This window comes from Haliotis rufescens, unplaced genomic scaffold, assembly GCF_023055435.1.
Source record: "Haliotis rufescens isolate VD_foot unplaced genomic scaffold, xgHalRufe1.0.p SCAF_74, whole genome shotgun sequence".
NCBI lineage: Eukaryota > Metazoa > Mollusca > Gastropoda > Lepetellida > Haliotidae > Haliotis > Haliotis rufescens.
Window position 1 is genome coordinate 125,931 of NW_025964366.1, and position 13,256 is coordinate 139,186.

Here is a 13,256-nt window from a genome sequence, read left to right on the forward strand (position 1 = left end):
CCACGAGACAAACACTGTGGATTGAGACAGGTATGCCATCAACTGCAGCAATTACCATAGTCTTTTGTACCATTGTTATTCTTATTTCCTTCACTCGTGAACATGCGGGGTAGAATAGGTCTTCTGCAACCCATGCTTGCCGTAAAAGGCGACTATGCTTGTCGTAAAAGGCGACTAACGGGATCGGTGGTCAAACTCGCTGACTTGGTTGATGCATGTCATTGTATCCCAATTGCGTGGATCGATGCTCATGATATTAATCAGTGTATTGTCTTGTCCAGACTCGATTATTTACAGACCGCAGTCATATACCTGGAATATTGTTGAGACAACAAACAAACCAAAGCAAATCTTATTTCCTTTTGTGTTGTAAGGGGTATCCCAGTAGTCCTGAATTGAGGTGAAATAGGGTTTAACGTCGCGTTCAGATTGTTACACTTATATATCGACGTGCATGTACGTGTGTGTGTGGCTGTATGAACTAGTCCGGACCATTGCCGGTTTTATAATGCTAGCCCACTGCTACCATACCGTAGTTTAACTACTTAACGTCGAGCGACAGGCATGGTAACAACAAGTACCGTTTAGTATACCGCGGCCGGTATCGAACGCCCCACCTATCGCTCTCTGGGTATGTATCGAGTTGTATATGTGAGAAGAAGGAAGACTTTGAAGACAACCTGGTTGGGCGTAGCCTTCACATGGAGGTTAAAATAGTGGATGAACAGTACACGGATGTTGGAGCAGGTAAAGATGTTGAATCGTGGACATCATGAGTTCAAGGGATACATCGACAGCCGTGAAGCTACGAAAACACCTGTTACAAATGACATTGGACAGTTTGAAAGAAGGGGAGTCTCCTTATATTTTTGAGGCCATGTGAACCCGTGAACATCCGGCGTAGAATGGGTCTTCAGCAACCCATGCCTGCCGTAAAAGGTGACTATGCTTGTCGTTAAAGGCGACTAACGGGATCGGGTGGTCTAACTCGCTGACTTGGTTGATGCATGTCATCGATCTCAGTTGCGTGGATCGATGCTCTTGATGTCAATCACTGGATTGTCTGGTCTAGACTCGATTATTTTACAGACCGCCGTCATATAGCTGGAATATACTTCATTCGCTCTTTCTGACTGTTACCTGGCATACATTGGGTGCAACAGGTTGAACCACTGGTTGTGCTTAGGTGTGTATTTTGGGTGACTAACCATAATATTCAATCTTAAACTTTTCATTGCTTTTAACAGTCGTTGTCCATATACATAAGCAACATGTTCTTCAACTGTTAATCACATGCTCAAACCTATTGGCGCTTCTTGGTATCATGTTTATGTTTGACACCCACCCTACATACGGACCGCCTCCGTGGTCTAGTGGTAGAGCGTCCGCCCGGAGAGCGGAAGGTCCGGGGTTCGATCCCTGGCCGCGTCATACCAAAAGACGTTAAAAGATGGTACTTGTTGTTACCCTGTCTGGCGCTCGACATTAAGGGGTCTGGTCGGCTCGGAGTCAGTATACTGTGTCTGAGTGGGGTATTCATGTTAAACTGCGGCATGTTATCTCAGTGAGCTAGCACTATAAATCGGCATCAGTCCGGACTAGTACAAGCGGCCACACAAACACACACACGTGCATGCACGTCGCCATATAAGTGCAATAATCTTGGACGCGACGTCAAACCCCATTTCACCTCACCTCACCACCCTACATACCTACAATGTCGGTGACCATTCATTAACGCTGATATTGCCCTCTGCCACGGGTTTACTTGGCCAGGATTACATACATAAAATAGTTCTGGAGCGAATAATTTGGCTACAGCGTAAAACAATATTCACTCATTCTCACATTGATATGGCATGAAAAGAAAGATTTGGATTGTGTGATCATGGTGAAGATAGATTTGTAAGAAACCTAGCTACATTATATAATGGGGACTAACACCTTTCACTGTGGATCCCCTGTGGATGAAATGATGGTGTCCGTATGGGATCAGTTATCTTCTCATTGCTTAAAACAAAATGTTTCACATCATGACAGTTATACCATTCTCAACTTCCAGCGGGGGCCATGGGTGGCCCAGTCGTCTATGGCGCCGCGATTCGGTGTGCAGAGGTGCGTCCCTTGGGCACGCCAGAAACATATGATTGTGGGTTCGAATCCCGGTTCGCCCCGATTATGTTTCTAGGTTTGTCAGCACCATACCCGTGCTCGTGGGTTTCACCGAAGTGGTAAACGTCTGAGACTTGCATCACTTCAGGCTTTCCTCCCACATTAAGCTGACTCGCCGCGATATAACTGGAATACTGTTAAAAGTGGCGTTAAAACTCAACTCACTAACTACCTCAACTTCGAGCATCATGTCTGTGGATGAGGTTCAACAAACAATTTCAGCCAGAGTGAAGCTATGGGCAGAAACCCGCCCAGACAAGCAATGGACAGAAACCCACCCAGACAAGCAATGGGCAGAAACCCGCCAAGACAAGCAATGGGCAGAAACCCACCCAGACAAGCAATAGCTTGTCTACTACAGAAATGAAGGAAGGCGTGTTCTCACGTGTACAAAAATACACCTCTCCCCAAAATGTTCTGCAGTGTGGGGATTGGAAACGTGGAAATGGAATCTGCAATACTTTGCTCAACTCTCCCGAACGTCTTATCGGTGGAGTTGGGAAGAGGGCGATTACCTGGAGACGCTACATACGGAAGGAGATCCAGTTCCAGTGTAGCGGCCAACCCTTAAAAGGCGGCTTATTTAAAGAGTAACCCCACCCCACAAATTGTCATTGATGCATTAGAAAATGATGGCTGTTGTGATTTCTGTTGGTGGCAGACATTTTTTTATGGTGGTTAAATACACATTTTTTTCAAAATTAAGTAAATCAAATAAATTGCTCAATACAAGTATATTACATACAGGAATGCTCATTTTATCACAAAAACCAATGAGCTGGCTTAGGAGACCTGGAAAAGAATAGTTAACAATCAGCAAATTGGTTAAATATTGTTTTGAACCAAAAATGTGTAGAAAACATGAAAAACATTCTATTTTCATTTTCAAATTATTACGAAACTGAACGTCTATATTGACAATCATGTTCAATATCTCAAAATCTGCCTGAATGCTTTAGGAGCTCATGAAAAATTCTATAACTAATTTAGGAATAATATAATGTATGAAAATTTAGTTTTTGTGACCCTATTCTATTATTTTAAAAAATATGTATATATTATTACATATTAAAACCATTCACTATGATAACACTCAAATTCCTGAACACAAAATTGTTTTATTTAAACACATGAATATGAGCTTGAAAAATTTGTCAGCAATATTCCAGCTATATGACGGAGGTCTGCAAATAATCGAGTCTGGACCAGACAATCCAGTGATTGATATCATGAGCATCGATGGACGCAATTGGGAATCGATGACATGCATCAACCAAGTCAGCGAGCCTGACCACCCGATCCCGTTAGTCGCCTTTTACGACAAGCATAGTCACCTTTTACGGCAAGCATGGGTTGCTGAAGACCTATTCTACCCCGGAATCTTCACGGGTCACCGACGTCAAGGTGAACGTTATGTGCGACCGTGTGTTATTGAACGAGATCGCTTTGGTGGTGGAGGAGTAATGGTTTGGGGAGCAATAAATGCTGTGTTTAGATAACAGCTTGTTATTGTGCAAGGTAACTTGACGGCACGACGTTACGTGGATACTGTTCTACAGCCAGTTCTTCTTCCTCTCTTAAGACAGCTTGGTGGAAACCGGCTAGTGTTTCAGCATGACAATGCTAGGCCCCATACTGCCATCCTGACACGGAATTTTCTTCAGAGAAACAACGTGGAGGTCATGCAGTGGCCCTCAAGGTCACCAGACATGAACCCAATTGAGCACCTGTGGGACGAACTTGGTAGGGGTGTGAGACGACAGCAGATTCCGCCCCGCAATGTTGCTGAGCTCACTCAGGCATTGCAGTATCACTGGAACGCAATCCCGGCTCATTTCATCCGTCGTTTATGTGATTCCATGCCAAGGCGTTTGCAAGCTTGTGTTCGTGCTCAAGGTGGACACACCAGGTACTGAGGGTCTGTTCAATCTCTCTCCTGTAAATGGGGTTGGAACTGATGATATTGGACACTGCTTTATGCAGAATTTTTCTATCGTGATAAGTCTTTACTAATATACTTAACACAAGCTTTGAAATTTTCTTATGTAAATAAAATTCACGTTTGAAAATTGGATAATCATTTGTTCTTACTTTTGACAACTTTGGACAGTCTAGTCATCCGAACTGTACGCGTTTTGTGGTTTAAGTGACTTTCTCTTATGAAGAATCAGTGTAATTACAAATATAATCCTAATAGTGCATTCCTTGGGTATATAGAGCAATAGTGTATTCATAAATAGTCTGATTTAAATGTCAGATTCTGAGATTAACATACCTTTATGAGATCTCGTCCACAGTATCATCTGCTTGTCCATTTGTGAGGGGAGCAGTTATTATTTCGTTGTGCACATATGTTGTTTGTTTCTTCGTATATTCTATTGGGTTTCGCCTAGCATACCCAGAACAAGTATTGTGCATGTACATTTGTAGCATTTTTATACTGTTTATGTATTAATTTAGAGTGAGTGTGGTTTTACGCCGCTTTTATCAATATTCCAGCAACATCACGGCGGGGGACACCAGAAATGGTTTTCACACATTGTACCCATGTCGGGAATCGAACCCCGGTCTTCGGCGTAACGAGCGAACGCTTTAACCACTAGGCTGCCCGACCGCCCCTATTAACTTAGAACTTGACCTTCAAAGTGTTATTGACCTTCAAATTGACCACTACGGTGGTATAAAAAAAGCATTGATTGTAGGCAAACCTTGAATAACATACTATGTAGAGAATGGTATGTACATGGTATAAACAGTGATTTGAATGTGTTGTATTCAGCCATTATTAATGACGTTAACAATGTGATTAAAAAGTTTCACTGTTTGACAAAATGATGGGGTGGGATAACATGTGGAAGTTTTGTGGAATATGAACACTGCCATCTCATAATAAGGCGTGTCCGCTCATTTTGCGATATCAAATCGCTTGGTTGATAATGCTTTTTTTTATTGCAGTTCATTTTCCAATAATTGCAAAACGAAAATAGAGCAAACTTTACCATTTTTTGGCTTATTCTAACTCAATATGTGCTTGTGTTACATACAAAAATACAATTCAAAGCTACTGTGTGTAAACTATCAAGTTGATGATAAAAAGGACACAATGCACACAATACCTTTTTTTATGGTCTTTATTTGATTTTCACAACAGAAATGTGCATTTTGCCCCAAAACATTATCTGCCATAAACAAATTGACACAACCATCAGACTGCTGGATACAAAACCGCGCGGCAGGACATATTGTTGACATTATGATGCTATGTTTCACACATCGTTTCCTCACCGACTAAGGAACTCAATTTGTGATATAAATGACCATTGACACATTTCCGGAGAAAAAGGAGTAAAAAATGAATCAGCATCCGTTTCACTAGAACTTGTTAATGAAGGTCGAGAATCCTTGCAAGAAGTGCTGCGTGACTACAATCCATGTGAAATTTTTAACTGTGATGAAACGGGTTTATTCTACAATTGAACCAAATTCAACACTCAGTAGTGTCCCCGTTTCTGGCAAAAAGCAGGCCAAAGATCGTTTGACTGTTATGTTGACATGCAATGCGGCAGGTACTGAGAAGCTAAAACCATTGGTCATTCACAAATACAACAGGCCACGTTGTTTTGGTAGATCATTTGATCCCACATCAGTTTGCCACTGGTATGTAAACAAAAAAGCATGGGTGATCTCATTAATATTCAAAGCCTGGCTACTGATCTTGGTTCGGCAAAAGCGATGGGGGCGACGTCACGTGGTATTGCTGTTGGACAACAACCCATCCCATGCTACTGTCGACACTAATTATGTCAAATGTCATTTTCTGCCAACCAACACCTCATCGCACATTCAGCCACTAGATTCCGGAATAATAAAGAACTTCAAGCTGTATCACAAAACAAAAAACAGCAAATGAAATTACACCTAGACAACGTTGATGCTGAAGTACCACAAGTCCTAGACGTCAAGCGAGCTTTCCTTTTTATCTACACTGCTTAAGTAAAACAAGACACAATCATCAACAGTTGGCGCCACAACCGTATTCTCCCCGATGCGACTGTTACAGCTGAACCTGTCATCGCCGACCTCGAAGCCATCAATGAGATTAAAACAACATTCAACACCATGTACAGCGACACAGCATCGAGCGAAGGTTTTTGACCGCCAATGACCACATCCGCTGTGAGGAAGAAATGACTAACGATACCATCGTTGACATCGTTTGCAGGCAGACTGACGATATCATAGAAGATGAAGTTGGCGACAGGGAGCATCCAATTATTCCACCACCAGCAACCATCAAGGCACATCTCGCTCAAGTTGCATGCTTCGTTGAAAACCACTTGGATGTGTTTTCCATACGGACTTGATCTTAATTGCAAAAAATGCAGGCGTCTTTGAGAAATGTGTCATAAAGAAATGGGAAATAGAAAACACTGAAAGACTATTTTCAGAAGATGATATGTCAATCAAAGCAAGTAGTCAAGACAGTTGCATTGGCATCCTACAGTATAAACGTGTGTTGTTGATGTGATGAATTCACAGTGAGTAATGTCTCACTTGTTATGTAAAAATGGGAAAATTAGTTCTATGTTTGCAATGTCATTAATCATAAATGAAGGAAGGAAGGAATAAAATACAAAAGAATATGAAATATTTCGTTTTCATGATTTTATTACAAGGTAAACATGGTTCCTATCTATCGTAACCCGTGAAGATCCGGGGTGGTCAGGTTCGCTGACTTGGTTGATGCATGTCATCGATCCCAATTGCGTGGATCGATGCTCATGATATCAATTATTGGATTGTCTGGTCCAGACTCGATTATTTACAGACCGCCGTCATATAGCTGGATTATTGCTGAGTGCGGCGTTAAACAGCAAACCAACCAAAAATCCTATCTATCGTGAAGATGCCCGAATTTTCATCACAAATCACCAAATTTCGTTTATCCGTCATACTCGTTAATCAGACATAATACTATGCAACCAACCATGTCGGATTAACGGGACTTGTCTGTATAGTTTTATCCTTTAAACTCACTGATAAGAAAGAAGTTCAGTGTACAAATGGTCATTGTTTAATTGTGTTAAGGAGAATGTCCAAGGGTTTAACAGGGTACGTGTGCAGCGAAACATGACCATGAACGAAGGTTTGTTTCCTGGGATGCGATCAAGCGTGTAATTGTAGGTGTAACATAAAAGTAGGTATGTTCTCTGATCTAATTGGTTAAAAAGTGTTGTTGAATGAGCATAACATCACTTATTTTTTTTGTCTCATCACCGTGTATGTGTACATAAATTAATGGAACTGTTTCGAAATCATCAACGTGTGGGACCAGATGGAAATTTTCCCTGATTTGCAGATGGAAAATTTCGATCAAATGTTGAGCGAATGGGACGACGAGACATTTTCTGAGATGTTTCAGGACATTGAAGGTAATTAAAATTTACCTTTTTCCATTTATTACACAATCATAATCATAATTGATGTAATTGTCTTGAGCATGGCCAAAGGGGCTAAAAAAAAAATCAGTTTCTAACAGGGTAAAAAAAACATTTATTGCAACTCTATAACAGTCAAGACTTTCATACACCCACCTAATGTTGTTATTATTATTACTCACAACAGCTGTTGAAGCTGAAAACCGTTCTGAGAAGGCCCCTGAACTAGGAAATACAGCCAGCGTTCCCGGAGAGCCCAGCGTTCAAGCATCAAGTGACTGCTTCACGTCATGGATAGAACCTCTCGAAATCTACTGGGCACAATTCCTCCTGGGGAGTTAAAATATTTTGACGTAAGACATTGCAACACACAAGAATACATTAACACATTCCTAAAATTCCAATGCAGACTTAACATCCCTTACACCTCTGCCTTACAACAATGTAAAGCATGTCAATGTGTCATCGCAAAAATTAAATATTTCGTTTTGTAAGATTTGAATACTGTTATGCTGAATGGATGTACGGAAATTTCATTTAAGCATGACACTGTTATAAAAACAAATTACTCCCACTTACTGTCACATGTGTACCCTGGACAAGGCAATCCTTTCACTTCCAGAGTGGTTTGGTTTCCAGGGTTTGGAACCAAAGTTCAAAGAGCTCCCTGCTTCTCAACTGAATTAGAGAGACTGAGGTTCTTTTATGCCCAAGTCAGAAATGCTGAGGGAAATCTTTACTCCAAATCGAGTCTAAGTTTGGTTGCGAGCTGCCATACCCAGGCACATCAGGGGACCGCCATTTGAGCGTAACATAAACAATAACCAAGACAGGAAATTTCACACTGCAAACAATGTTTGTTTGTCCATGATAAAAAAAAACTTAAGCACAATGGCCTTGACCAGAAAACACATCATGCTGCTATCCCCGAGAATGATTTAAAAATAATTTGTGAAAATTTTGATACTGAAACCCCTTCTGGCTTGATTCGTAACGTGTGGTTCGATCTTACACTCGGTTTTGCCGTTGTGGTAACAAAAAACGAAGGGAACTTCATCTGCCGTCGACTACCTTCGTGTATCCAAACAAAGACTCAAATTGGCCCAACAAACGCATTTATGCAACATCGGACCAATTCAGTCCTGTACCTTCATTAAAAAACTACATGTCTCTCCTCAATCCCAACAGCAATACTTTTCACCAGGCCCCCAAGAGACGAGTTGACGTCGACGACACTCAGTGGTACAGCAGGAGGCTTGTTCGTGTAAAGGTCATTGTCAACATGATGAAAGACATTTCTACCAACGCTGGTCTCAATCGCGAGATCTACAAAATAACCGGCCACAAAACCAATGAATCGATGAAGTCATATTCCAATGACTGGAACCTGTCCAAAATAGAAGTATCCTGCCACTGTCCCCTGCTCCTGTGAATTACTTCTGCAACTTCCCGTGGTCTCTTTCTCATTCCAATGTAATATTAAACAAGTGATTCCATCCCAGCAAAAGCTGCATGTCTAAACTCTCCCACGTTTGACGTCTCTTTGTCACCACCTCAGTTTCAGGCGAGTTGACACTATCGTTGATAGGGGTCAAACAGTATTATGTCTTTTTCTAAGTTTGATCATTTGTATCTTAACGACATATTACAATTGATATGAGGAACTGTGATAAAGAATTGAACTTGTTATGTTTCCTGTTATTTTGTTCTGAGAAATGGGCTTGAACATGTGACCACCTCTTTTATAAAATGAACCATCATTATTGGAGTACCTCTAAACCAGTGACCAGTTTCTCAGCACCCAATATCATGCATGTTCTCGAAGGTGAGCACGAGGAGACGTATTGCTAACGACAGTTTTGTTACGTCTTTTGCTCAGTTGGTTGGTTGGTTGGTTGTTCAACGCCGCACTCAGCAATATTCCAGCTATATGACGGCGGTCTGTAAATAGTCGAGACTGGACCAGACAATCTTTGTTATCAACAATGACACAACATATCAAAATTGATGATACTATAACTATATTTATTCTAATAACAGGTACAAGTACGTGTCGCGCAATATCATAAATCACGATGGCAGATTCAACAGGCAACAAAAGCATACCATCAAGAATACATAAATGGGCAGAAACCAAACCAGACATGTAAGGGTTTGTTTTCTACAGTGATGAAGGAAGACGTGCTCTCACCTGTAAAGATATACACAACCTCTCCACAAAGTTTGCTGCAATCCTTCAGCGTCGGGGGTTGAAACATGGAGACGTGGTCTGCAATACTCTCACCAACTCTCCCGAACGTCTTATCACCGATTTTGGCATCATGGCAGCTGGGTGTGTTGCTGCCAATGCCCAGGCACTGTTGGGAGATGGTACTGATCTGTTGCATGTGATCAACTTGAGTCGCTGTCGTCTACTGATTGGCGACAACTCACAACCTGGGAGTGCTTGGGATCTTCTCAAACCACATCTGGGAAAAATCATGGATTTGAAAGTGAAATCAATCAATGCTCCTAAACTGGAAATGGTGGAGTTTGTTGGTGTGAAGGGAGGTGGCGACTACCTGGAGATGTTGCATCAGGAAGGAGATCCAGTTCCAGTTGAGATACTACCAACAGACACAGCTCTGTATTGGGCAACTTCGGGCAGCACTGGCTTTTCAAAACTTGTGCCAAAAACACATGAGGCTATGCTCCTCCTTGCTAGCCGTTTTACGGAGATGTTTCGAATCCACAATGAAAATGATGTACTGTACAATGATCGGCCTTTGGGTTGGGCAGGTGGGTGGCCTTATGGATTAATTGACAAGGCAGTCCCACATGTAATGACAGACACGCGAGGTTCTGTTCTAGATCAATGTAAGCTGACTTGGGATGCGCTTAGCAAAGAAAGGTGTACTATTGCTATGCTTTCAATAGCTTTCATGAAGAAACTTGCAGAAAGAAGAAATAAGGAAAACTCAGATGATGTGATTCAAAGATTGATGTGCCTTGCTTCAGGGCAACCTTTTGCCGGAAACTGCTTTGAGTTTGTTGGTAAGATATGTCACTCTGTGGCAAATGGATATGGAATGACAGAAGTTGGGTATGTATCAAGTTGTATTTGTGAGAAGGAGGAAGACTTTGAAGACAACCTGGTTGGATGTAACTCTCACTTAGGGGTTAAGGTAGTAGATGAACAGCTTAAAGATCTTGGAGCAGGCAAGGACGGACAAGTCCTGCTTCATGGACAGTGTGTGTTCAAGGGATACATTAATAATCCTGAGGCTACAAAAGCAGCTTTTACAGATGACGGCTGGTTTAAAACAGATGATGTGGGCCATTTTGATGAGAAGGGGCGTCTTTTTGTCGAAGGAAGACGCTCAGATGCCATTATGCATGGAGAGTACATCATATACCCATCCTGGGTGGAGAAGAAGTTGAGAACCTGTCCCTATATTTCTGAGGTTATGGTGGTCCCCGTTCCTCATCCAGACATGTGTCATGAGGTCTGTGCCTGTGTCATACCCAAACCAAACATGGATGTCACCACCAAGATGATCAAAGATTACTGTGACCCAATATTCATCAGCGATTCCCTCCATGAAATGTCAGCCAAACCAGCCTACTATGTTCTGTTTGAGAGTTTCCCTCTCAGACCAACAGGCAAACCTGACAGACGGGCATTATCAGAAATAGCGGACAAAATGACCTCAGTCAGCCTTTAAATTCCTGTCCAACCCGCACCAGTGGGCTGCAAGGGCCGACAAAACTACTGTGCAGCAGGGAGATAGCATTTGGTACCTCTTAGAGAGTTATTTAACCACAATTTAAAGAGTAACCAATACCATTATCCATACACAGTCAAAATAGGAGTCGAGATGTGTAATCAGAATACGCTTTAGTGGATTTAGTATTATGATCATTTTATCACGCCAACACCAGTATATATTTGTTATGGACAGTTTCCCTCTTAACGTTCTCAAATATGGTTCTACAAATTATACAGGGGTATTGGTAATGGTATTTAGGCAGTGTATTATCCTAATAATGATGTCAAATATTCACTATTATAGTAAGGGAATATAATCAGAATATATCGTGTGAAGATTATTGTGACCCAGTTCCTGGATTCCCTCCATGAAATATCTGCCAACCACGTTCTGGTGGAAAATTTCCCTCTCAGACCAACGGGGTAAACTGACAGACGGGCATTTTCAGAAATAGCGGCAAAAATGACTACAATCAGATCCTAAATTCCTGTCCATCCTGCACCATTTGTTGGTAAGATTTATAACTTTGCAACATCGGCATATGGAATCACAGAAGCTGGGTTTGTATCAAGATGTATTTGTGAGGAGGAACACTTTGAAGACAACCTGGTTGGACGTAGCCTTCACATGGAGGTTAAAGTAGTTAAAGAAAAGTTGGAGCAGGTAAAGATGGGCAGGTGTTGATTCGTGGACATCATGAGTTCAAGGAATTCATCAACAATCGTGAAGCTACGAAAGCACCTGTTACAGATGACGGCTGGTTTAAAACAAGTCATATTGAACATTCTGGTGAGAAGGGCGTCTCCCTACATTTCTGAGGTCATGTTTCATATTTCTTCAGCAATCCCTCCATGAAATATCTCTCAAACCAGCCTACTATGTTCTGGGGGACAATTTCTCTCTCAGACCAACAGGCAAACCTGACAGGTGGACATTATCAGAAAGAGCGGCAAGAATGACCTCGACCAGGATTTCATTTGCCCTTTGACAATTGATCTGAAAGGGCTAGTGACAAGTCCATTCGGCGGAACGATATTTGATACTACCTTTTCATGGTGTTTTTTGGAACAGGTGTTTCAGGTCAAAAGCTTTGTTATACTTATTCGTGGTGTGGATATGTGACTTAACAGTCAAGGGATATATAATCAGATAATAAAGACATCACACCACCGTGAGCTTTTACAAATATTATTGTGTTTTGCAGTATTTGTTTGTTTGTTGTTGAACGCTGCACTCAGCAATATTCCAACAACATGACGTCAGTCTGTAAACAATCGAATCTGGATCAGACAATCAAGTGATTGACAAAATGAGCATCGATCTACGCAATTTGGGATACGATGTCATCTACGCAATTTGGGATACGATGACATGCATTAACCAAGTCAGCGAGCCTGACCACCCGACCCGTTCGTCGCCTCTGATGACAAACATGGGCTGCTGAAGACCTATTCTAACCCGGATCTTCACGGGTGTTTGCAGTAAATGAATCAAGTATATCATGATACCTTAGTTCTACCCCATCAGTAAACAAGCATGAAATACTCACATTCCCCGCCAATATGACATGTCGGGTGTGTGCAATGCATTAGCTCCTGTAAACTATGTTCACTGGGCCTTTTTGTAAATGGCCTAATTGCAGCACTAAAATAAGGTTATTACTGGTGTTGTTTTTCCATCTGCATTTTATGATAGAATATGTTACTGAATTTGTAATGAGTAAGGATGAGACATATGGACGAACAACTTCTTTATTAGAATAAGGAGCGAAGGTTTCGGTGTAGGTTCTAACACCATTATCAAGCAAGTGAAGTACAGAGTATGGTTGACAAGAATATATATTGCTTATACAGTTGAGTAGGTTTAAGATCAGTTACACTGTTTCTGTATGACTGAC

At 41.5% G+C, this 13,256-nt stretch overlaps 1 protein-coding gene across 1 annotated transcript; it reads left to right on the forward strand.

The window, feature by feature from the left end:
* The first annotated feature begins 8,775 nt into the window (after positions 1–8,775).
* Positions 8,776–11,525, forward strand: LOC124123880 (3-[(3aS,4S,7aS)-7a-methyl-1,5-dioxo-octahydro-1H-inden-4-yl]propanoyl:CoA ligase-like). Its single transcript, XM_048388587.1, has 3 exons — positions 8,776–9,038; positions 9,778–10,388; positions 10,527–11,525. Exons 1-3 carry the CDS (start codon positions 8,776–8,778, stop codon positions 11,312–11,314), a joined length of 1,662 nt encoding a protein of 553 aa, XP_048244544.1. The 3' UTR covers positions 11,315–11,525.
* The last annotated feature ends 1,731 nt before the right edge of the window (positions 11,526–13,256 follow it).

Excerpts from the sequence above, each read along its gene's own strand:
- LOC124123880 (XM_048388587.1), top strand. The coding sequence starts at position 8,776 with ATGTCTCTCCTCAATCCCAACAGCAATACTTTTCACCAGGCCCCCAAG. Across the intron at positions 9,039-9,777 it reads TGCCACTGTCCCCTGCTCCT|TGATGAAGGAAGACGTGCTC; the intron begins GTGAATTACTTC and ends TGTTTTCTACAG. Across the intron at positions 10,389-10,526 it reads TCGGCCTTTGGGTTGGGCAG|CTTTCATGAAGAAACTTGCA; the intron begins GTGGGTGGCCTT and ends TGCTTTCAATAG.